Source organism: Artemia franciscana, chromosome 17 (assembly GCF_032884065.1).
Source record: "Artemia franciscana chromosome 17, ASM3288406v1, whole genome shotgun sequence".
Taxonomy (NCBI): Eukaryota; Metazoa; Arthropoda; class Branchiopoda; order Anostraca; family Artemiidae; genus Artemia; species Artemia franciscana.
In genome coordinates this window covers 30,736,041-30,762,699 of record NC_088879.1, presented here as the reverse complement: position 1 = coordinate 30,762,699, position 26,659 = coordinate 30,736,041, and the positions used below count along the sequence as shown (strand labels likewise).

General features: G+C 35.1%; 2 protein-coding genes across 6 annotated transcripts in view; one reads left to right on the top strand and one right to left on the bottom strand.

Moving 5' to 3' along the window:
• Window positions 1-26,659, top strand: part of LOC136038139 (androgen-induced gene 1 protein-like) — a 73,000-nt gene that overhangs the window by 6,505 nt on the left and 39,836 nt on the right. For 2 of the 5 annotated variants that reach the window (XM_065721168.1, XM_065721165.1), the window contains exon 2: window positions 25,218-25,384. In XM_065721168.1, the coding sequence (XP_065577240.1) occupies window positions 25,226-25,384 (159 nt within the window). In that variant the 5' untranslated portion in view covers window positions 25,218-25,225. Of the gene's footprint in view, window positions 1-14,210; window positions 14,255-21,540; window positions 21,672-25,217; window positions 25,385-26,659 lie in introns of those variants that run through there. The other 3 variants (XM_065721169.1, XM_065721166.1, XM_065721167.1) reach the window with 3 other exon arrangements.
• Window positions 640-14,134, bottom strand: LOC136038140 (uncharacterized). The gene is made up of 3 exons (XM_065721170.1): window positions 14,033-14,134; window positions 10,348-10,494; window positions 640-975 (listed from the first exon to the last, which is right to left on the bottom strand). Exons 1-3 carry the CDS (start codon window positions 14,091-14,093, stop codon window positions 734-736), a joined length of 450 nt encoding a protein of 149 aa, XP_065577242.1. The 5' UTR covers window positions 14,094-14,134; the 3' UTR covers window positions 640-733.

Below are 26,659 nucleotides of genomic sequence, written 5' to 3'. Positions count from 1 at the left end.
GTCTGGCGGCTCAAAATGATAGAAATGGCACTAAGATGTAGTGTTACCTATTTTGTTGCTATAAAGAGCGCTATATATTTCTTCTGCTGAAACAAGCCCTCACCCAATGTTCCACGACCACTGGTTCGATAGGATCACTTTTTGAGAAACTAAGAAGACACATCAGTGCTGTCAGTTCAAAAATATGCTGGACCTCGATTTTCAAGGTTGAGGAATACAAACCTTCAGTTAACAATTATTGAAAATGGAAATTTTGACTTTAGATCACGTTCGAGGGGTTTCAGGCTCTTTTTCAAAATCCTCGGTTTATTACAGGATTACAAGAATCCTTAGAATTAAAATTTATTGTACTTTTTTTTAAATTGAATGAAGGCTGATGTTTGCAGATTATTGTCGACTGTAAAATATTTTTTCAAGAAAATGTTTTTTTTCGGCTACAATGGACAGGCGTTCACTGTTTACTAGAGCTACGGCTGCAATCACAATGATAAGTTTCTCATCGAAACTGCCTGGGCCACTTTCCTATGTGACTCGACAAAATCAAAGCCTGAGATTATGTGGTCGGCTTCACTTTCTAAATAAGTAATTTCGATGACAAAGCTGATATTACACTGAATTTATTTTTAATATGCTACTAAATATGACTTCAAGATTGTATTAGAAGACTCTGTTTTCATAAAAAGGAAATTTACATCAAGTACAAATAACGATAGACATGAAAATTAAACACTCCCTAAATCAATAGAAAAACCATGAATAATGACAAAACTGATGACGCTACTGCTACTCCAGTGTTCTTTGGTCGGACTGTATAGACTCCACTCCCGCCAGCTCCCCCTTCTGATCCTTTTCCGCTACCAGTATTGCATCTGTCTGTGCGACATGACTGGAAAAACGTGTTGATATCTGGTCCAGGTTTCTCCCCATTTTCATATTCGTACTGTGTACAACCTCTGTACATCGACACCAGATCACCTAGAATGAATCAAACTAAAGTTTGACGGAGTCATTGACCATCTAAAATCCTAACAGATACTATAAAGTAAGATAATTAAATAAACAGAGAGTAATTTTTTCAACTTAATGCAAGAGCAACATTAAAACTTCAAATGAACGAAACTTACTCTATTTATGAGGGGGCTGCCCTTTCCTGAGCCCAAAGCTCTTTGTGCTAAAGTTTTACTATACTTAAAAAAAAAATTCTTATTCCAATTTAACAGCTTTTGTTAGCTCTCATTCTTGAAGAATTGACACAAGAGTTCAAACTTTATTATAAATAGCAGGGGGCTCTGGTAGGAGAATCTCCCCTCATACATGGAATAATTTCTGTTCGTTCTATTGTTGCTTTCAGTTGAAAAACCTTTTTTCGTAATTTATGATCTTTTTCAAATTATACCCAGACCTAACCAAGATATGGTTTGGGCAAGTGTCCCCATAAACTTTACTCCTTGTTCTTATATTGTATGTATGATTAATTTTCCTGCATAAAGCTTTCTACAAAAGGAGCTACCACCCCGAAACACTCGTGTTCAGGTTTAATTGAAATGAATATAAAGATCAGAGATCAATCCCTACTTTTATATCCTCCCCGAAACCATTTTGTATATTATCTTTTTAAACGAACAATATTTGTATTTATGTATACCTATATTTATTTATTTGTATATTATTTCTCAAAAACGGTACTATAGTTTTTTTTCTGATATTTGACATACTGGCCTTTTCCGGTGTAAAAAAAAAACGACCTGGATTGGTCACAACGTCGCAAAATTCGTCTAGGGGCATAGTTTCGGAAAAATATCTTTCATATTAATAAAGTCACGGATACTTGGAATAATTATAATCAATTTTGATGAAGATTAGTGTCTGTGTTAAGGGTTTTGAAAAGCACATTATCATTTAATTTGATTATCAATAGTGTAAGAAAATTTAACAGTGTAAATACGCAAAAAAATTTGCCCAACAAAATAACATAAAATAAAGTTTTTGCGAAAGAAATAAAAAAAAAACTGTATTGCTTTTCACCAAGCGAAGCTCGTTCCCCTGGTACCATTTATCTGAATACTCGTGGAGAGTTAGACAATTTGGGCATTGAAATGCTCTCTTCGGGGCACTCGATACCACACTCTACCCCTTCCTCAACAATGACCCCAAATAATTGTATGATACATCAAGCGAATCAACTTAGTCAAATTGAGCTTTGTAATAAATGTCTATAATTATTAACCATTGACCTTGTATCGACCGTGCGACTTTTTAGGAATTAATGTGCCATCGTGCGGTATTGCTTCTTCTGAAATTAGGAGGTGCAGTATATAGTATTTCAATAGTTTTAAACGATTACCTATCTCATAACTTTCAATCGATAGCGATTTGACACTTTTTGCGGGCTAATCAAATTTGGGTGCAAGAAAATGGCAGAAAAGACCTTTTTTCAGTGGAACAATTGTTTTTGCTTCTGAAAAAGAGCGCTAAAACTTTTAATTTCCGTTCGAATGAGCCATATCTCGGTTTTCGATTTTAGGATATTTCGATACGATTGCACTTGGGAAAAAGCCAAATAAACACATATGTGATTTTTCTTCTGGGAAGAAAGGAAAATCTAACATTTTTGTAGATATGAGCTTGAAACCTCTATAGTCTGGTTCTCTAATACGCTGAATGTGATAGTGTGATTTTCATCATGATCACACTTTCATCATAGGGATTTGATAGTGTGATTTTCGTCAAGATCACACTTCATTATAGGGATTTTCTTCCCCCTGTTTTTTGAAAATCAGTCAGATTTTCCCAGGCTCTTAAGTTTTAATGGATAAATTTAAGCTCAATGAATTTTATATATTTGAAATCCGTATAAAAAGTAAATTCTTTTGAAGCGTTAATTTTTATCAAAACTACCTTTTTAAGAGCTTTGATTACTATTAGCCCGATAACCTCCTTGGTTACAGTTTGATACCATCAACTGTTTGATAGTTATGTGGATCCAAACCTCCACTAGACAGGATCGAGGGTTTTTATCCTGGAGGGGAGAAAGGGACTACCAAAAAATTCGTTTGGGGGAGGGAAGTAAAACATGAAGAAAGAAGGGTTTTACTTCCTACGGACTTTGCCCAACGGTTTCAAACAAGTTTTTTGTACCTAACATTTAAAGACAAATTCAGGAGTGGGAGAAACATTAAAGGGAGGGATCAAACTTGGAAACATGGTGATCCAGAATCAAATTAATGCTTTTTTGCTGTTTTTTTAGTGCTGGTATGAAATACTGTAGGAAAACGAATAAGAGAGCAAAATGTATAAACTGAAAATTTCAAAAAATCTGAGAAGGATTTTTATAGGACAGGCTTACTGATAAAAATATTCCTGAATGTGTTTCAGCCACCTTCCCCTTGTTTATAGCCATTCCCTTGTGACGCACCTGCGGATTACCAATGCGACGCATCTAGAGCACATATGATAGGACCCGAAAGATGGTGACCTGTGCCTAGCCAGGCTGCGATCAGGGGAAACCCTGATGGAGGACCAAAGCGATTCTGACATGTAAATCGATCGTCGGAGCTCAGTATAGGGGCAAAAGACTAATCGAACCATCTAGTAGCTTGTTCCTATTGAAGTTTCCCTCGGGATAGGTGGAGCTAAAGCAAAGGTGACGGGAGTCTCATCTGATAAAGCGAATAATAAAGTAAATCGCTTTACATTAAAGAATGGTAAAGTGGTATGAAGCATAGAATGTTTATCTATCTATCTATAGCACAATATATATCTATCTATGGTCCAGGCAGAATGCCATTGCGACTTCAGTTCTACGATTGTAAAAAAATTAACTCTCTGTCAAATCCTGCCTACGTCCCAGACACAATGACTATCTCCACAGTTTTTTCAACCGAAGAGGTAGGACTTTTAGGCCAGAGGTTCTTCCACCTTACTGATGAGCTTCAGTCCATGAACTTATTATTCTGCACAGTTTTTTCGTTTTCTTCTTTTATTATACTGTCTGTTACGAATATTCTTAATATGCAACAGTGATGCTAGTGGCAGGAGTGACAGGAGTGTCTGATGCAAGTCAGTCAAATTTGATGTTTATATGTTCAGTGAATCAATAGGTTAAGTCATTATAAACGATAATTTAGTTTATAATGTTCATTCTATAGCAATCAGTCTCTTTTATCCTTCTATAAATCATTTTATGCAGCGAAACTTAATCTTTTAATTCCATAAAGTCGTTTTATTCATCGTCTTTCTTGGCACATAAACGGAATTGGAGGAGAAAAGCAGTCTGCCAGTGAAGTGACAGGTGTATTTCAAGCAGTTCGTGGTAACGAACTGTAAGTCAGAAGTGACTCGGCTCAATAGTAGCCGAAACTCTAAAAAAAATTGAATAATGCTGATTAAATAAAAAAAAACATTTTTTTTTTCAATTGAAAGTAAGAAGCAACATTAAAACTTAAAACGAACACAAATCATTAAGTATGTGAGGGGGATTCCCCCTCCTTAATAGCTCACTCTTTACACTAAAGTTTGCTTTATTGTTCCAATTATTTAAGAATAACTAAATAAGCTTTTCTAATAATTAAAAATCCTCTAACATAAGGAGCGAGGTTAAGAGGAGAGGGCAACCCACCTCATATACGTGATAATCTCTGTTTGTTTTAAGTTTTAATGTTACTTCTTACTTTAAGTTAGAAAAAACTTGTTTCTTATTAATTTCTGATAAATTTTTAAGTAATGCTGGGAAATCAGTCCATGCAAAATTCCCTCTCCCCGCGAAAAATTGCTCCATGGAAAGATCCTCCCACATAATACTCCGACCAGGCCCCTCCCCCGCCAAAAATATCCTTAAACTTCCCAATAACCAATAATATATATAAACAATGAGCAAATTCATAGCTTGGAGCCTTTCCCCGGGGACTGTGGGGGGTCAACTCATCCTCAAAGACATAGTTACTAGGTATTTCGACTTTGCTGAACAAAATGAAAATTTTGATCAACTGACTTTGGGGAAAAGGGGGGCGTGGGAGAAGGCTAGCTCCACTCGATATTTTTGGTCACTTAATAAAAAGCACTAGAACTTTTGATTTCCAATCAAATGAGCCTTATCCCGATCCTCTAGGATCACTGGTCTGACACAATCACCCCTGAGAAAAAAACACCAAAGAAACAATAAAAAGACACATCCGTAATCTTTCTTCTCGCAAAAAATGAAAAATTCCTCAGCTTTGTATATAGGAGCTTGAAACGTCTACAGGAGGGTTCTCTGATATGCTAAATCTGACGATGTGATTTTGATTAAGATCATTTGTTGTTTTGTTTTTTTTGGGAAATTTTTCTCAGTTTCGTAACTTTTCATGGATAGCATTAAACTTGGTGAATTTATACATTTTTGGTAAGCATCAAAATTCGATTCTTTTGATGTATCTATTTTTATCAAGACTCCGTTTCTTAGAGTCGTGGTTACTATTCAGCCGCATCGCTCCTTACTTGCAGTTCGTCGCTATTGGCAGTCAGCCAACAATAGGACAAGACACATCTTTTCCATGGTTTTCCCCTATTCTGCTCTTTTTCCTTTGGCTTCCTTATAATTACTTTATTGTGCCAAATTTCCAGGGGGACCATTGCTCCCCTGCCCCCTTGCCGACGCCCATGTTTGCATCTCGCAGAATTTGCCTAACGGTCTCAAGCAAGCTTTTCTTAACCAGCATTTTAAAGACGAGGGGAGGGAGTTGCAAAATATTTTTTGAGGGGGGCTGGGGGTGCAAAAATATTACATAACGCATGAAGAATTTGTTTATAGTCATCTTTGTTACATTTTCTCGAGTTGGACAAATTTTTTCGAAGGGGAGATATTTCGCCCTATCCCCCCTCCTGGGATACGGCCTTGACTGTAGCTGTACGACTGTAAAAAAAAAAATTAATACCCTGTCAAATCTTACCTATGTCCCTGGCACACTGACTATCTCTACAATTTTCTCAGACGAAGAAGTAGGACCTTTGGTCAGGTGGTCCACCTGACTGATGAGCTCCAGCGAATGAACTTATTGTTCAGCACAGTTCTTTTGTTTCGTTTTTCCTCTTATTGCACTGTCTATCACTAATATTCTTTAAATGCAACAGTAATGCTTATGGTAGAAGTGATAGGAGTATCTGATGCAAGTCAGTCAAGTCTGATGTAAGTCTAAAAATCATTCAATCAATAGGTTAAATACTTCAGTCTTTCGCAACTGGATCGTTTAATTCCAGAGAATCGATTTATTCATCAACTCTCTTGGCACATCTCTCAATGGCAGGAGAAGGACACATATAGCAGAAAATGGAAGATGTATTTCAAAATGATAGAAGCTGTTTCGCTTGTTGTATGTTTTAGGACACATTTATAAACAGTCTTAGAGAAGCCATGTCTGTAAATCAACTAAACAAGTTGCAGAAGTAAAGACACAGAAGTGCAGTAGAGTAAATTTGACTAGAGAAAATACAAAAGTAAAATGCCCGTGATGGTTTAGTAGGATCAGAAGCAATTTTAAGGAAAGGGCCCTCGCCCTGGGCGCAGAAATTTTAGGGGCGTGAAATATCAAATAAATAGTCTACAGTTATAATCATTTAGTAATTTTTGAAGTTTATTTTTACTAAAATAAAGAAGAGGGTGCAGTTAAGAAATGAAAATAGTTAATAAATTATTAATCAGTAAATAAAATAAAATATAAAATAAATAGATATTAATAATTAAACAAGTAAATAAAAGTTAAAAAATCAATTATTAATTAATAAATAAGTTGAAAATAATTTTTTTAATAAATCATTTTTTTAATTTGGCTTGAAAATTGTGTGGGAGACAGGGGAGAGAGTGCTTATCAAGATTTTCCCCTGGCGCAAGAGAGGCTAGAACCGTCACTGAGTGGGGTTTATCTCTGCTTTGTAATACTGGGCTCTGAGTTCAAATTTAGCTGTAGTAACCCACTCCAAGGATCAAAACTTGATTCTGGTGATCTAAACCTATCATTAGCTGGCAAGTGATTATAGTTTCATTGCAGTAAATACAGTGAAAATAACAAACTCATATACTTTGTAAAGGATTATTTGAAACTAATTTAATCGGATGTTAGCTGTTTGACAGCATAGTCAGTAATAAAATTCGGTTGGATTTAAACCTATTATTAGCTGGCAAGTGATTATAGTTTCGTTGCAGTAAATACACTGAAAATAACGAATTCAGTTACTTTGTTTTTGGTATGCTAATTCATATGTTCGACTCAAGTCAGGTGACAATACGTTGGTAATATTCCTATCCGTTCTGGTCTTAGGCAAGGAAGAGTCCTATCCCCTTATCTTTTCAATGCTTGTCTTTATTCGGTTTGCCACGTATTAATACATTGTGTTTCTTAGGCGTAACTAATCTTTCGTATATTGCATATGCAGATGACTTACTTTTGATCAGCCGGACTATATCTAGCCTAATTAAGTCGACCCAGCTTGTTTCTAAGTCTTTTGAGGAAATCGGCCTCGAACTTAATACTGAAAAACGTGAATATTTAGTTTTTAATGCTCGACATCAAAGTAGTGATCTTGCTTGTGTTTCTTTTCCAGTTAAGCTCGTTTCTTCGATTCGGTGGCTTGGTATTAGTATTTGTTCATCTTTATCGGCTTTTCCATCTTGTGGGCTTAATGATATTAAAAGTGAACTTAAAATTGGGTACGCGAAAATTGTCCCGAACCGAAGCAGATTTTCACGAAAGGTTTTATCCAGACTTTATTCTGCGTACTAGGATCACTCTATATTGTTTCTTTTCGATTTGCGCCCGTTTTTTATGGCACTTGGTATTAACCAAGTGAAATATAGCAATCGCAAATTCTGTCGGTCTGTCGGTCCCGGTTTTGCTACTTTAGGCCCTTCCAGGTAAGCTAGGACGATGAAATTTGGCAGGCGTATCAGGGACCGGACCAAATTAAATTAGAAATAGTCTTTTTGCCGATTTGACCATCTGGGGGAGTGGGGGGCCCGTTAATTCGGAGGACAGAAAAAATGAAGCATTTTTAACTTACGAACGGTTGATCAGATCTTAATGTAATTAGTTGTTTGGAAGGATATCGTGTCTCAGAGCTGTTATTTTAAGTCCCGACCGGATCTGGTGACATTGGGGGGATTTGGGAGGGGAAACCTAAAATCTTGGAAAACACTTAGAGTGGAGGGATCGGGATGAAACATTGTGAGAAAAATAAGCAGAAGTCTTAGATACGAGATTGACATAATTGGAATGGAACCGTTCCCTTTGGGGTAGTTGGGGGGGGGGGGTTAATTCTGAAAAATTAGAAAAAATGAGGTATTTTTAACTTACGAACGGGTGATCGGATCTCAATGAAATTTGATATTTAGAAGAATATCGTGTCTCAAAGCTCTTATTTTAAATCCCGACCGGATCTGGTGACATTGGGGGGATTTGGGATGGGGAAACCTAAAATCTTGGAAAACTCTTAGATTGGAGGGATCGGGATGAAACTTGGTGGGAAAAATTAGCAGAAATCCTAGATACGAAATTGACATAATTGGAACGGATCCGCTCTATTGGAGGAGGGAGGGGTCAATTCTGAAAAATTAGAAATAATGACATATTTTTAACTTACGAAGGAGTGATCGGATCTTCATGAAACTTCATATTTAGAAGGACCTCGTAACTCAGATATCTTATTTTAAATCTCAACCGGATCCAGTGTCATTGGGGGGGGGGGGCGGAAATCATAGAAAATACTTAAAGCGGAGAGATCAGGATGAAACTGGATGGGAAGAATAAAAACCTGTCTAAGATACGTGACTGACATAACCGGATCTGCTCTCTTTGGTGGAGTTGGGGGGGGGGGGTAATTTGGAAAAATGAGGTATTTGTAACTTATGAAAGAGTGACCAGATCTTAATGAAATTTGATATTTAGAAGGATCTTGTGCTTTAAAGCTCTAATTTTAAATTCCGACCAGATCCTATGACATTGGGGGGAGTTGGAGGGGAAACCGGAATTCTTGGAAAACGTGAAAATTGGGGCATTTCTATCTTATGAATAGGTGATCGGATCTTAGTGAAACTTATATATATAGAATATAACAAGAAGAATATATATAGAATAGATATATATATAGAAGGATCTTATGTCTCAGATGCTCCATGTTCAACTCCAATTGGATCCGGGGACATAGGGGGTTGGAGGAGGGAAACAGAAATCTTGGAAACGGCTGAGAGTGGAGAGATTGGGATGAAACTTGATGGGAGGAATAAGCACAAGTTCTAGATACGTGATTGACATCATTGTAACGAATCCATTCTCTTTGGAGGAGCTGGGGGTGCTAATTTGGAAAAATTAGAAAAATAGGTGTATTTTTAACTTAAGAACGGGTGACCGGATCTTAATGAAATTTTACATTTAGAAGGGATTCATGTCTCAGAGCTCTGATTTTAAATCCCGGCCAGATATTTTGTCATTGGGGGGAGTTGGAGGGGGAAATCTTGGAAAACACTTGGAGTGGAGGGATCGGGATGAAGTTTGGTGGACAGAATAAGCAAATGTCCTTGATACGTGATTGAAGTAACCGTACTGGATTCGCTCTCTTTGGGGGAGTTGGGGGGAGGGGTTCAGTGATTTGGCGAGTTTGGTGCTTCTGGACGTGCTAGGACGATGAAAATTGGTAGGCGTGTCAGGGAGCTGCACAAATTGACTTAATAAAGTCGTTTTCTCAGATTCGACCATCGGGGGGGGGCTGAAGGGAGAGGAAAAATTAGAAAAAAGAGGTATTTATAACTTACGAGTGGGTGATCGGATCTTAGTGAATTTTGATATTTAGAAGGACATCGTGTCTTAGAGCTCTAATTTTAAATCCTGACCGGCATTAAGCCTCTGATTTTCCTTTTAAATCAATCTATTGATTCTTAGAATTTTTTTAGAGCTCATACCATATGAGCTCTTGGCTCTTAGCTCTTCTTGCCTCGTCACAAGTGCCATATGAGCTCTTAGCTCTTGTTAATAATCAAGATTAAGAGCTCTGTATTTTCGTTATTGCAAATATTTATTGTATCTGCCGTATTCTTATAGAAATCGGATGATTATTATAAAGTTTTGTGTCACTGATATTATTTTTTTTTTTATATATATAAAAAAGTCTATGCTAGATTAGGCCTGTCAACGCTTGGGTCCTTCCCACCCTTTGATTAGACTGTATTGATTGAATTGTCAGTGTTATTTTGTTTTCTTTCCTTAGCATATTTACTCTACTTAAATTGTCAAAACAAGCGGGTAAAAAATAAATTATTAATTGTTATTATTTACGCTAACGTGAATTCAAAAAAGAAGAATAACACAAAAGTTAAATACAAACCAGTTAATGCGTCTTCTTGTCTTTGAACCAGGCAGTATCTTTGATAGTCAGGACATTCATCAACTTTTACTTCCATCGGATTATTGACACAATTATCATCACCCCCAAGATTCCACAGACACGAATAGCACTGCAACCCAAAGCCACCTGCAATTCAAGGAAAATTATGACCATGTCCAAAGGTATTGTTACCATAAATCCAGTAGAATATCCACTGTTGTTGCCCAAAAGCTAATGTGTTGCTTTGGTTGCAAACAGCGTTAACATATTGGAATCAGTGCTAAAAGACGTACCAAATAGTGTGTAGACTTTTCACCTAACGGAGGAATTAGTACGGTAAGTTACCCTCTTGACTGTATCCCAGCTCTTCCTTAATGCCTGGACATATACAATAGCTTGCTGATGTTTTCTTTTTATTATTTAGCATTATGGTATTATTTATATATTAATTATGTATTATTATTATATATCATTATATATATTATTATATATTGTTATATTTATTATATAGTATATATATATATATATATATATTTATTATATATTGTTATATTTTTATATATATATATTATTATTGTTATATACTATTATTTATTTATTATTTGGCATTAGGAGTCATTCGCTACTTATTGAAGAGGTATTTATTTATGACCACAACAAGATGAACAAAAAAAGTCCTGCACAACATCGAGCAATAAAATATGAAATAAATAATAAAATATGAAAAATCTAATTTTCACATTCTAATGAAAAGTAATACATGTAGCTAATACAAGCGCCAAACAAATTAAAGAGCGTTCCTGCTTCAAATAGAGGTCGAGTTTTGACAGAGCCAGAAAAAAGTATCGAAAGGTACCACATGAACAAAATATCCCATACATCGTAAAAACATAGCCCAGACGGTACACTAGCACCAAAGGTGGTAGCCCAGATTCTCCTACTTCTAGGCTGAATGATGAACTTATTTAAGCTTTATTTTAATTTAAGCCTTATTTGGCTAATCCTTTTTTTATATTCGTCATCTGTTTCTCTTCCTCATTAGCTATTTTTTGTTCTGATGAGCCTATGGATTGTTCTTCCTCTAGCACTCTTTGCTGTTCTTCCTTATTTTTTCTGTTTAGTGCTTCTGCCTCCAGTGGTCTTTTTTATTTTGCATATGTGCTGCGTCGTTCCTTCACTAGTTCCAGAAACTATCCTCGCCAAAGAAAATTCTCTCTGTGGAATTATCCCTAAAAAAAATTTCGTATATGTCCCAGTAGTAAACACTATAAGTGAACAATGGGCTAATTCTCTCCAGGGATTTCTCACGAGATTTTGATCGGATGTCTTTGGGGAGAAGTAATTGTGAGAGGGGGGCTAGTTGGCCTCCGTTATTTTGGTCACTCATAAAGAGTATTAGAACTTTTGATTTCGAATCAAATGAGCCCTCTTTCAATCCTCTAGGATCACTGGTTGGACACCATCTTCCCTGGGGAGAAAAAAACAACAAATAAACATGAATCCGTCATCTTTCTTCTGGCAAGAAAAATAAAAATTCCACATTTTTGTATATAGGAGCTTGAAATCTTTACAGCAGGGTCTTCTGATGTTCTGCATTGGATGCATGATTTTCATTAAGGTCTCTTGACTTTGGGGGGGGGGTCCCCTCTTTTTTGAATTTAGGGCAAATTTCCTCAGACTCGCAACTTTTGATGTGTAATATTAAACTTTATAGACTTTATATATGTGGAATCAGCATAAAAATTCAATTTTTATGTACCAATTATTATCAAAATTTTGTTTTTTAGAGTTTGAGTTACTATTGAGCCGAGTCGCTCCTCACTTACAGTTCTTTAACGTGAACTGCTTGATTCAGCACGGCCGCAAGAGAAGTAGAATGTCGTTGAACAAATTTGGAAGGAGCTATAAAAAAAACTAAAGAAAGTTGGAAATGAATGGAATGAGGTAGATAGCCGTTAACTGAATAAACTGGGTGGATAACGAGCGTGCTGAGCTGTGGTGACCTCAGGTGGTGTGGTGCTCAGGGAGTTACGAACAGTGTTAGCAGTAACTACGCAACTAATATTCAAAATAGCTCACTTCCTTTGACCGAGATTGATACATGTGCTTATACACTAGAGGTAGGGAAACGTCCCCAAAATCAATGGGCAGGATTTTCAACTAAAAGTTCGCTTAGTTTACCACAATTCCATTGACTTGACAACATAAAAATACACGGAAAAGCCTATTAGCTTTAAGTCCTTATAGTTTTCCCTTCCCATAAGGAGGAAAATCCTCCTTATGCTTCCTTGTTGCTTTTTGGTCTCCTTGCTGATATTTACGATAAGCTTAACACAACTTTAAAATATACAAAACATTCATTGACTAGAAGTATTATTTTTCCCTGTTTTAAATGGTTTGGTTATAAATATTTATACAATAGCTATTGACTGCAAGGCAAAAAAAAATAATAATAATTTCCAATCCACCCCCTTTTTTAGACCTTAAGAAAATCTTATAGTTTTTGACACGTTAACCATGAATCCAGGCCAAATTATGGATTTGACCTCTACCTGAGATTTCAACTACATCAAACCAAGGAAATTAGGAGAATAGTCAGTATTGCCTGTTTAATCATTGCAGTGTATAATTTCTTATTTTATTTCTCCCTCGAAAGAAGCCAAAATAATTTTAAGCGATCATTTCATAAGAAATATGAGGTAAATCTGCTTTTAAAAGAAAAATGCTTAACAAATAAATGTAGTGCCATTAGAGTCCAATTATCCATTTGGCCAATTATCCATTTAGAGTCCATTCCATTTGGAAGTAATGCCACTTCCAAATATCATGGTCGCTTTTCTGACAATACCTCCGCCCCCCTCCTAATGGTCCCATGCTTAGGATTAACAATAGATTTTTCCATTAATTGAAGGTAGTCAGACATCATAAATTCTTTGTTAAAACGAGTTTTTGACAGTCTCTACTTTAGGCGATCGATTACTCCAGGGGTGTCGTTTAGGGGGGGGAACAGTTGCCCCCAGTAATGTGGAGAAATTTTTTTACATCCCATGCCGCTTGAATATCCAGATATGGGCCTCTCTTGCCCCCAATAAAAATGCTGGAGATTCGCCCCTGTTACTTGATGAAAAATGTAAGGTAAATATTTAAGGTTGGGCTAAATAAATAATAGTAGCACCATTTAAATTCTTTATTTTATGCTCTTTACAAATTTCATGGTTACTTTTTGACAATCCCCCTCCCCCTCATGTTCCCATATGTAGCCTTTAATTATATTTCTCCATTAATTGAATGTCGTTAAATGTCATAGGTTTTTTATTTAAACAGATTTTCTACTGTCTCGAATTGATCTACTGCTGAGATTGTTTGCAATATTTACCAAAATATTATTTGAAATGATTTCAAAAAATGGATAGCAATGGAAGGAATCATGATATTCTGATTAAAAGAAACATCCGCATATTATAAAGTAAAAACCTAACTGTTTTTGTTTTTAACTTCTTGTATATCCCTAGAACTACAACTGGAACAATCAGGGGGATGGGGTGCATTGTCAAAAAAGTAACCACGATATTTTTAAATTGCATAAAATAAGGAATTTAATGGCACTACTTTTATTTGTTTAGCATGTTTCCTTCAGAAGAGGCCAAGCATTAAATATTGCCAAACCTTGTGTATAAGAATTTACCTTTTATGGTAAATAAAACTAGAATTAATAGCCTCAGGAAGCGCCTACTGCAACACGTCATTTTGATACAGTAATAAACGCTTTTTGTGCATTATCCCTTGCCAGTTATTATTATCTTAGGTTATGATAAGAAAAAAAGTTACGTAAACAAATTTTTTTTTAGACTTGCTCTTGTGACCGGATGCTCTGCTTATCAGTTTTATTGCTTAGAATCCCATTAAGGTATGAGCAATAGTCTTGTTTTCTTTCTTTTTTTTCGTTTCTTTTTTTTAGTTTTAAAGGTGCCAATCTACTTTCGAACAATTTTCTTTTTCGAACTCTAAAAATTTAGATTGATTAAAGAAAATAACTCGAGAGCGTATACAGATTAGAATAAAAAAAGAATGGGTTACAGAAACCTTTACAAAGAACAAAAAAACCGCTTTTCCAACTAACTCTTGAGAAGTATTTAAAAAGAAAACTAAAAGTCATCTATCTTGTTAACTTGATTATGCATACGTTTAACAAATAAACATTTAAAATTCAGCTTTCGCAACCTATGTTTTTAATTATCTCTATTTTCAAGTACTTTCAATATTCGAGCACTATGCCTTAGACCTTAGTTCCTCCAATCCCTCTGAAGGCACACAGGGTGTCAGTGAGCAACCTCCAATATTCTCCCTCATGTGAGCCGCTGCTTATATGTCTCCCCACTCTGGAAAGGACTTGTCTGGAGGGCTCTTCTGTTACGTTCATATGTCCTACGGAGCGTGTTTTTTGGTCTTCCTCGGCGATGGGTGCCTTCTGGTTGCCAGTGGAGGAGCATTTTTGGAAGTTTGTTATCTGGGATGTAGAGGATTTTTCCAAGGTATAGCCACCTACGTTGTCGTACAACGGTTGCGATATCTGGCTGGCCTGTGTGGGTATGGATCTCGTCGTTGCTGAGTGTGGGGTGTCTCCTCTTGCAAGTAATTTGAGCGCATCGTATCTTAGTGTATTTCCAGCATTAACTTAGGAAATGTCATGACTAGTTGAGGCAGCTCGTCTGAAAGAGGGCGGTGTAGGAAACAGCCATTGACAACATGTCAAATCTCTCATTTAGGGACTGCAATGGTACCCAATAGGTGTTGCATTTCACTCTCTTGATCCTCTTTTGGATCTTGTGAGGTGGTGTCACTCTTCATATTAGATTCCTACATAAGTTTTGTCGTACTAAACTAGTTTATGATTTTGCTTGTTTAAATTTGCTGACAAGTCTATCGTCAGTGTCTGGGCTACAAACAAAAGATATAGGATACAAATGTCTAACTGAAAGATGTTTGGTAGCCAATAAATTTGGCATTTCCATAATAGTATTTCCATGATGTCACATGTTAAAAGCAAACTCGTTCAGAACATTCTACTACTACTACTAAGAACAACTCACTGCAGTATGAAGCCACCTGAGGCGATCACAGCTACGGACACTCCTCCTCCGTTGCAATCTATTCAAAGATTCCATCTTTAAAACCTCCCCAAAAGTTTTCAATTTCCTTTAAATCACTTCTTACGACTCTTCCCACCCCATTTGGGGAGGAGTTGCTTTTCATTTGATCTTAGAGGAATTGCTGAAAATGGCAATTTGGGCAATCTTTCATCATTCATCGAAAAAAGCAGTCCTAGCCTTCTCAATCTTTCTATCATTACAGCCATAGAAAGTATAATAGAACCACGTTCTTCTTACTGAATACTGTTTGAAATCCAGTTAGTCAAACGGGTACCCAAAACCATCCATACACAATTCATCTTTTTTCAACTGTTAAAAACCCTGGGCTTGTCTGTTCAACATTCTAAATCTGTTTGAATCCACCGTCTTTACTAACAGTTCTACCCACGTAAGTGATATCATCCACTGATCGATCTTTTCCTTACTCACAATCATCTCTTCATCAGCATTTATTCCTAGTCTAAGCGACTTAGTCTTGTTAACATTTGTGAAAATATAAATTTCTTACTACTTTTTCGTGAAAGCAGTTCTTTTTTCTTTAAATGGTAACTTTTTAACAATTTTTCAAATCAATTTTAAACTGTTTTTGTTGCTGTTGATTTTCTGCTTCTCTTTGAATCCACTATTATGGAATTTCAGAATCCTACAATCTACTTAATAATCTCAGACCTGACATGAAATTAGAATGTATTTCCAAATATGACATGACCAGCTAGGTAAACATTTTCAAGCAAATGAGTTCAAAACATATGTTGTATTCTGAGTATCTACTGCTATGCCACCTTCGGTCTAGCAAAGTTATGCACACTAGCTAATCCTTGACTTAGTACTAAATGAATCTTAACTGTATAAATACTCACTACCAAATATGGTAAAATCTGGCATATAAACATGTTATGCCTCTTTTATTTGATGGTTGCAGGTCTAATTTTGTTTATAATTAATGTTGCACAGAGCGTGCAAATACGTGCTAATAAAGCACAGAAATAAAAGCTTACAAACTTCTAAAATGCATGAGTGACCCGCCTGAAGGATTGGCAGTGAATTATATAAAAGACAAGCTTTTGGTGCTCCATTATTCTTTCTTATTCCTAATCTGTTTATTCTTTGAACACGATTTCTGAAACCCAAGAAACTTAATAACAATGCAAACTGAAATTCAGCTCTTTGCAATTGAAGTAAAAACCTTCAAAAAAGGTAGATAGCTGTGACAAAGGAACATTGCTTTAAATTTTACATGATTTTGCGCTCAAAATAAAACGAAGAGCGAGCATTGAGCACCTAGTACCTTAAATTCTTGACTGAGCATCACCGCAAATTATTGTGTTCCGTTCTGTTCTTCAATAATCCCTCTTTTCCATATGTTCAGAGACTGTTTCATTTGGTTGAATGGCAAGGTTCTTAAAAAAAAGTGGAGGCAGAACTCACTTACTGATCTAACCACGATCACGAAATGTATTGTCTCTGTTTCACAGCAGCACGTCGGTCGAACGTTAGTTTTGGTATGAAAGCTAGCTCAAACATTGCTTTGAAATAAAATACTGCCACAAGCGATTTCGAATATTTTTAATGTGAAATATCAAATTCCTAGTCCGGAAACTTATAATGTTCTTGCAGATCTGACCAGGAGTGCAAAGAAATGGAAGGCTAAATCACTCAATTTAACTTTTTTATTCTATGGCTCCAAAAAAAAATTTCTGTGATTTGCTTGCCACTATTTTAATAGTTGAAAGACCTTTTATGTAGTGTGAACTGAATTAGTACCTTTGTTTACATAAAATAAGGTGCTGTAGTTAAAATTGCAGGATCATATTAGCTAAATAATTATTCAGGCCCCCTGAACAAGAAACGAGCAACACATTTTATCCCAATTATAACTGTGGAGATAGATCTTCTCAATTGGTTAAATGGTGTTTTCAAGGTGAATAATGGGCAATCTTACATTCCCAAAATGGATGTGTCTCTATATGTGTTCAAAGTAACGTTTTTTGGCGGTCCTGACTAGTTCCAATGGTTGTTGTTGCTGTTTGTCGCTAGTACCATTGGTTCTGCAATTTTTTTGTGGTTGAATTAAAAACTGACACAATCGCTGCCGCATCTGTGTTGCCAGATTGGCTTGTTTCAAGCCCCGGTGGCTTATTTCCTTGGGTTGGGGCGGGCGTTTTTTTTCGCGGGCTTGGGGCGGGAAACTGGGCTTATTGTTTTTTAATTTGGCTTGTTTTGGGCTTTTTCTACTCAAAAGAATATTTTTTTTTTTTAAGAATTTCTTTTTTCAAGTTCATTCTTTTACAAAACTTTCGAGGAAAGAAAGCGAACGGATTTAAGGAAAAGTTTAACTATGCCCTACAATTCACTAAAAAAGAAGAAGAAAATAAGTAAAGTGAGTCACAAAGAACTATTTATTACGGCAGATTACAACAGTTTGTGGTAACGAACTGTAGTAAGGAGCGACCCGGCTCAATAGTAAACAAAACTCTAAAAAACAGAATTTTGATGCTAAAAGATACATCAAAAGAATCGAATTTTCATGCTGATTTTAAATATATAAGTTTCATCAAATTTAATCTTTGTCATCAAAAGTTACGAGCCTGAGAAAATTTACCTTATTTTGGAAAATAGGGGAAAACATCCCCTAAAAGTCAAAGAATCTTAACGAAAATCACACCATCGCATTCAGCGTATCAGGAAACCCTGTAGCGAAAATTTCAAGCTCCTATCTACAAAAATGTGGAATTTCGTATTTTTTGCCAGAAGACAGATCACGGGTGCGTGTTTATTTGGGTTTTTTTTTCCAGGGGTCATCGTATCGACCATGTGGTCCTGGAATGTCGCAAGAGGGCTCATTCTAACAGAAATGAAAAGTTCTAGTGCCCTTTTTAAGTGACCAAAAAATTGGAGGGCACCTAGGCCCCCTCCCACGCTCATTTTTTTCCCAAAGTCAATGGATCAAAATTTTGAGATAGCCATTTTTTCCGCATAGTCGAAAACCATAAAACTATGTCTTTGGGGATGACTTACTCCCCCACAGTCCCTGGGGAAGGGGCTACAAGTTACGAACTTTGACCATTGTTAACGTACATTAATTGATATTGGGAAGTGTACATACGTTTTCAGGGAGATTTTTTTGGTTTGGGGGGTGGGTTTGAGGGGAGGGGCTATGTGGGAGGATCTTTCCTTGGAGAAATATGTCATGGGGGAAGAGTAATTGAATGAAAAGGGCGCAGGATTTTCTAGCATTACTATAAAAAAAAAAACAATGATAAAATAGACATGAAAAAGTTTTTCAATTGAAAGTAAGGAGTAGCATTAAAACTTAAAACGAACAGATATTATTACGCATATGAGGGGTTCTAAAAATACTTTAGCATGAAGAGCGGGGTATTTAGGAGGAGATAAATATCTCGCTCTTTATGCTAAAGTATTTTTAGTAATTTCAAATATTTATTCTATGGCCTTTCTGATTCAGGGGTCATACTTAAAGAATTGGGACAAAAGTTAAGATTATGTTAAAGAGTGAGGTATTGACGAGGGGACACACCCCCTCATGTACATAAATAAAAATATAAAAGTTTGTTACGTAAGTTTATTCTTAAGTTACGTATATTTTTTACTAACAAAACGTTCGTTAAAAATTAAAAGTTCTAGTTGCCTTTTTAAGTAGCCGAAAAATTGGAGGGCAACTAGGCCTCCTTCCCCACCTCTTATTTCTCAAAATCGTCTGATCAAAACTAAGAGGAAGCTATTTAGCAAAACAAAGAATTAATATGCGAATTTCATTTTAATAATTTATGTGCGGAGAGCCAAAATCTAAGATATATTAATTCAAAAACGTTCAGAAATTAAATAAAAAAAAAATAGTTTTTTTAACTGAAAGTAAGGAGTGACATTGAAACTTAAAACAGACAGAAATTACTCCGTATATGAAATGAGTTGTCCCCTCCACAATCCCTCGGTCTTTACGCTAAAGTTTCGATCTTTGTCACAATTCTACTATTTAAAACAATTAAAAACTTTAGCGTAAAAAGCGAGGGATTGCGGAGGGTACAACTCATTGCATATACGGAGTAATTTCTGTTCGTTTTAAGTGTCAATGTCGCTCCTTACTTTCAGTTAAAAAAAACTAGTTTTTTTTATTTAATCATCTACAAAAGGTAAGACGCCAAATACGACATTGTGTTTGAAACAGATGGAGATGGACTTCATAACCCCCAAGCATGTAACATTCAAAATACTAAAAAACTTTACCTTGCAGTTGTGTTTGAAACTGATGGAGATAGACTTCATAACCCCCAAGCACTTTGCAAAAAAAAGTTGAAAATCCAACGAAAAAGCTTAATATTCTACGTTTTCCTGATTATTCTAGCAAATAATGTTCAAAATAAGATACGAAATTATTTTTTAATAGGAATTTTTCAGTTTGCACCTCAAGGTACGAATAGGAATTTAATAAGAAACCATCGGTTTCTTTAAAAAGGAAAACAAATGTCGGAATTCTTCAGATTCTGTGAAATTCATATAAAAATGAGCTCCTTCAGTGGAGCCAAAACTAAGAGTCTTTGGACTGGAGCCTGATAGGTAAAAGAAACCGATTGATAAGCTGCATCTAAAAACCAAAATGCTGTATTACAAAATAATCGGCTTTTGATATGCATATTTTTCCTAAGGTGATGACACTGAATTTCTAAATTGTAATTAGCTTTTTAGCTGTTGTAGCATTTTTTTTGTCAAAAGCTGTACATTATATTTCATTTCTTAGAAATTATTTTTAATTTTTCTTGCTTGAGGTATTAAGAAAATGTACCAAAAGTATTGAGAGCTTTTCAATATTACGTTGATTCTCTTGGTTTTTTTCCTTTGTGATACAGAATTTCAAGATTCAATTATTTTCTTTTTTGCATTTTACCACTCTATCCAAAGAAGAAATTAAGCCTGTGTATTTCTAGTTGTGATAATTTGGTCATGATTCTGTTTTGCTCACTAAAATTACTTTGCTTATTGAAGAGATCTCATTGCGTTTTCTGTTACTCGTGAAATTTTTTTGTTGTATTACGATGTCAATGCACTAAGAATTAGCTGAAAGCCGCGTTCATTAAACAGTGACAAGAAAAAAAGAAGGTTTTCAGTGAAAAGTCTTGTCTTAAATAACCATAAAAGTTCAAAATACTTAGCTGCCACGTAGCTTAAGGTAATTTTTAGATTATAATCTTGCTTTAAAATAGGTTTCTAAAGAGATAAACATAAAGAAAATATAATATTTGGTGACAAATTAAAACAATTTATCCAGTATTAGGGAAATAGGGCATGGGGAAGTAGCTTTATTTGTATAGGGCTATAGCTTTCACGAGGATATGGAGAGGCGGCAACTCTGTTGAAAGGTGTAAATTTGGAGGGAAAGCTAAAACTGTAAGGAACACTAACATATTAAGATTTGCCTCGAGGGCTCGGCTGGGAAATGGCCCCTTTGTCTTTTTTATTTTACTTTCATCTAAAATAGCAGCGGTTACAATTAAATCGCCCAACTTTTGATCCTACGTCTGAGCACATGTTCTTTGATTTCAAAAGTCTCGAGTTTGAGAATTCCATGGACGAATTTGTTTCCAAGTAGACAGTTTCACTTTCGCACCATAAGTTTTTCAATGCATAGGCTTAGCTTCAGAAAAAAACCCTGAGTTCAAAATACTAAGCTGCCACACAGCTTAAGGTAATTCTTTTACATTTCAAACATAAAAGCGGCAAAAAAGTCAAGTATTCCCGTCTGCTGGGTTGGTTTATCCTTCTTCCCTGCGAATGTTGAGGTGAGATAAACAAAATTACGACTCTTCCTGAAGTTTAAAGAAAAAACGATGAGAATAGCTTTCGGACTGAAAATTCAGCATTAATGTTGCATCCAGTTGTAGCATTCTCCGTGGAACAAGCTTTCGGACACGCTCACTATAAAGTGAAGTCTCAAAAGTGGATTATTTCGATAAAATTTTTTGGGGCTTGTTCGGGCTTATTTTGAAAATTCCAGGGCGTTTTTTTACGCTGACAATGTGGCAACACTGCTGCCGCTGCCTATGTAATAATTTTGGCGTTTAATTTGAAAACCCAAGACAAGCTCCAACTCTGACAGGAGTCAACAATTAGACTAGAGGTAAAATTACTGAGATCCCAGTGTAAAGACAGTTGTTTCAGGTGATATTTTATAGAAAAATATTCATTAATAATAAAATTAAATTTAAAGTTCAGACCAGATCCAAGAAATGATAAAGTTCTACTTTAGGGGGGCATTGTTATCTAGGAAACTAGTAGCTATGTGAATATTATGAAATAGGCTATGAATTTTTTCATTAAAATGTATCCTTTCCTAGGCATATACCCACTAAACCGACAGGAATTACATTTTCAAGGGTAAAAACTAGGCTAATGATAGCCAACAAAATGGGATTGAAAATTCAAAATTAAGGTAAAATGCTATTTGGCAGTATCTAGATAGGTATAGACCTTTTATGCAAACAATCTTGTAAGCCCTAGTAAAAAGAAAAGATTAACAAGCCATTTAAAAACTGATTATGCTTTCATTGTTGTAATCATTTCCAGATGTACAAACATTTAGCCTATATATAGGCCTAGGCTATATGTTTTTTTGGTAAAATTCTAGTTAATTGACTTCTTGCTATCTGAGAAAGGGTTTAGGTTAGGAAAATGAAACTTACAGGGATGAATCTACAGACAAAAGTATGTCTTGGGAAGGTATCTTGAAGCAACTACCTCCACTCCTTCTCCCTCTAGATGGCCCTGACCTTTGATGACCTTTAAAAATATGTGTGTTACAAAAGTGAAACCTTGCAAAATAGATCTTCTGCTTAATTGAAGTACAACAAAATTGTTTTCAGCTTCATAACTTTGCTCAATTCCATTTTATAAGGTTTTAAAGATATGCAAATACATTTCCTAAATTTTGAAAAAAAAACATTGATATGGCTCAAAATTCTACTCAAATAACAGGAATTGCATTTTCAGAACTAAAGGTAGAGAAAAAGCAACTAGTAACTGAAAATTAAGGTAAAATGTTGTTTTGTCAAAATTTCAATAGGTCTTGTCATGTAGACAAATTTCAGGGCCCTCTAGAGGGCAAAGGAATGGAGATGGGTACTTCAAAATACCTTCCCAGGACATACTTTAGCCTGTAAACCCATCCCTGAAAGTTTCATTTTCATAACCTAAACCCTTCCCAAGATAACAAGAAGTCAATTAACTAGAATTTTACCATTTTTTTTCTAACAGAATAAAATTTTTGGGTTAACAAAGAGATGCATACACTCAGAGAAAAACCCTTCCTTTGAGTTATTAGTCAATTGGTGAGTAAGCATCATCATTGCACATTGAAAATGCTGATGGTTGTTTTGTAACAAACTTGTTTTTGCCAATTGTGGCAACAGTGTGTGCTTGTTTTGCAGTGTACTTATATATTAATCAGGAGAATGATTTCCTGCAAGTAAGGCTTAAGAAGAAAATACAATTCAGGAAATAAAACAAGAAAAAAAAATCAAAAATAAAAGAGCTCAAAGGTCAGCTTTGCCAGCCTGACAAAGACTTTAAAGGTTGAAAAAAAAACCTAAATGAAAATAAGGTATTGTTTGTTACTGATAATATGTAATACTATGCTGAAAATGAAAAACTAGTGCTCCTGATCCTTCAATTAGAAATCAAAAGTTCTAGTGCCTCTTTTAGAGCCAGAAGGGATCAAAGGGCAACATGCTCCCTCCTCATGCCTTTTTCCCCCAAATGCACCTGATCATATTTTGAGATTGATGTTTTGTTTAAAGTAGTGTAAAAGTTGAATAACTATTACTCTATAATTATATAATTGTCTGATTTTTTTTTAAATTAATTCTGGTAATGTCTACCTACAGATTTCCTGTCTAAATTATGTAGAGACTTATGTTTGTTGTAAGTTGAAATTATTGTTTATTTTTATTTTTCTCATCTTTGGCTCTATTTAGCTCTTTATTTTCCCTAAAAATCTTGTTTATAAGAATTTTTTAATTTAATTCCAAATAATTGTGTACCCTGCTGCATAGTGCCATACAAGTTTGAGAATTTTTAGAAGGACTGGCAGAGTTTTCTGTTAATCTATTGCAGGACTGTTTTGGTTTTGTTTGTATTTGTCATAATTTATTTGTTTCTTTCCCTTTTCTTTCTTTATTACTCCATTAGTGTTGTATTGTACATTTATGATGGGTAATAAATTTATATATTATTGTTGTCACATTGTAAAAATCTGGTTAATCATCTGATCCAATATTTAGAGATCCATCTTCATTGTTAATTACCATCACTAAAAGACCACCAGGACCATAGTCTCTTCAGTAATATTGTCACCAGACCTGTCTTCCACACTACTGTCAACAGAAGAAGAGTTAACTATTCAGTTAAAGACTATTGCAAAAGAATACAGTAATAACATTTATGATCCTTACTTTTAGCCTAATGCAAACCTAAATTGTTGAAAAGGGTCCTCTCCAAGTGACCAATATAGATTTTCTGAAAAATGACAGTGACCATCATTTTAGTAACATTGTATACCAGGCACTTAACCAACAGTAAGCAACAAAAGAGGTCAGTTTACTCTGAAACTAAAAAAAAATCCTGTACAGCAAATGGACCAAGTCCAGATGAAGGTACAAACAATTGGCAACACATAAGTGTAATTCTAAAGCAATATAAAATTAGCAAAGTCTATGGAAAATGTATGCTTAAGTGGTTTGACTTTGGGAAATGTTGAAAATCAGGGAAAACTCCTGACAACCTAAAGCTTAGATCATGTCAGCCCAGTGGAGTAGCTCCAGCATTTTTATTGGGGTAGGGGGAAGAGAGGTCCATATCTGGATAGTCAAGGGGCATGGGCTATATAATAGTTTTTTCTTCAAAGAATTGGGGGGGGGGGTAAATGCCCCCTTGCCTCTCCTCAAACAATGCCCCTATGTCAGTCTTAGTTCTTTTGATGGATCAACCTCTACTGTATTGTTCTCCAAAGGGGAGTGATCTTTGATTAAAAAGAAGAAGGCCTAGGGAAAGTGTTAAGTGCTTCATATCTTTGCTGACTTTTGATTGATAAGGCTTCAAAGTAATACAATTTTCCAAATATAGTGACAATAGCTACTGGTGCATTTGTTTCCCAGCCTTTACCCCCTTCCTAATGCCTAGATATAACTCTAGACTGTGTACATGGCCTTACCAATTTTCATTGCTCATTCTGAGCTTCATTGCTGAAAGAAACAAAATTAGTTTATTAAAAAGACACAAACTTGATTTTTTCTGAAACAACTAAAATGCTTTCATAAATGCCCTTAACATGGAGATGTTTAAACACATTAACAGTAAATGTAAGATAAATGATTTTTTTGATGTAAGGATTGAATGAAACTTTCATCAAGAGGAGATCAAAATCATGCAAACATTTTAAATCCATACAACTGAAAACTCCTCTTTCCAATTACCCTAATTTCTTAGTAAATATAGAATTCAATTGTTGCACAAAGTCTATGACAGATTCAATTGTTTCTTTCAATAGGACAAACAAAATTCTTTCATGGGACAATTTCATGGGTCTTGGGATATAGTTTACATTAGGACATTTGACATTTATTCAGTGAAGTTTACTTTTTTGTATGTTTTTTTGGCTATTTCTTTAATGCTTATAAAAGATATAACAGATGTAAATTGCTTTCTTTTCAGGTGAGGAAATGAACAGAAGATTACAATTATTATTCCATTTTACTGCTGCCTCTGTCCTAGGATATGGTTTATATTATGACATTTGTAATGTAAAGCCCCCTCAAGAATATTTAGATAAGTCAATAAACTTTGGCTGGAAATGGAAGTATTTGACATTCATTGATGCAGTAAGTAGAATCATTGTAGCCATTATTAGTCTTTTTTCTATGTATAATAATTACAAAATGAAACTTTCGTTTTTTTAATTTTGAATCATATAGATAGGCTTTTTTTATAAAGTGACTATGTCTTTATAATTGTTATTTATGTGAAACTGTATATGTATAGAAGTCAATAAATTCTGGCCTGAAATGGATCTATGTAACATTTGTTGTTGCAGTAAGTACAGTTATTATAGCTTTTATAATCTTGTTTTTTCTTTTTATTAAATTTGTGAAAATTACAAAATAGAGTTTTTTCTTTTGGTTTAATCATATTGATAATTTTTTTTCTAAAGTGATAATGTGCTAACCTGATAAGGTTGCTTATTGTGTGATAATTGCTGCTGCTTGTTTTTTGAAAGTTTTTCACATGAAAGTAAAGAGTAATGTTAAATCTAATCTAGATATAGGGAGATGCAGTATGTATGCATAATGTTTTATATTATACTTAACATTTTTTTATCCCAATGGCTTGAGAACAAATGTACTCGTTTTGGTGCATTTGCTCACAAAGGGCACTAGAATTAGCAGATTTTGTTTGAATGAGTTTTCTTTCTTCTTTCTATAACCCTTAATTTGATATTATTGCCTCTAAAAAAGTGCACCCTAAATCAGGTTCCTGAGGGTATGATTTGAAGTGCCAAAAAGCGAATTTCTGATTCTAAAATTTTATAATTTTTCTATGGGTTGAAGGTCCCTTGTAGATTTTATGTCTAGGGTAATAGACCCTCTCCTCCCTTTGTGGACAGTTGATTATATGGATGTGGTCTTCTAATTTTTGCTTAAAATTCATCAGCAGAATAGGGAAGCTGTAGTCCCCTCCAATCTCATTACAAACACTGAATCCAATTATTTCTGCTGTTTTGAAATTTTGGTTAATATTGATAAGGGTCAGTGGTTTCAATTCACAAAATTGTGGTTGGGAAAAGTATTTTTCAGAGTCCTGGGGGTGGGCAATTTTGTTGTTCTTCAATTTTTCCAATGAATATACCTTTAAAACTTAAAAAGCTTTAAACCTTTATACCTGTAAAAAGGATATTTTTTTAAATATAGAGGGGGTTGATGCCCTGTTAACCTTCCCCCTCCAATTGACGTCCCTAACAAGGGTGACTCTTTACTTATTGTTCTTATGATGGAAAGTAAGGTTTCCAAGGAAATTCCGAATTTTATGTTGTTTAGTTGACGTTTGAGCGAATTAATCGTTCATATACGTGAAATCTGATTTTCATAATAGATTATCAA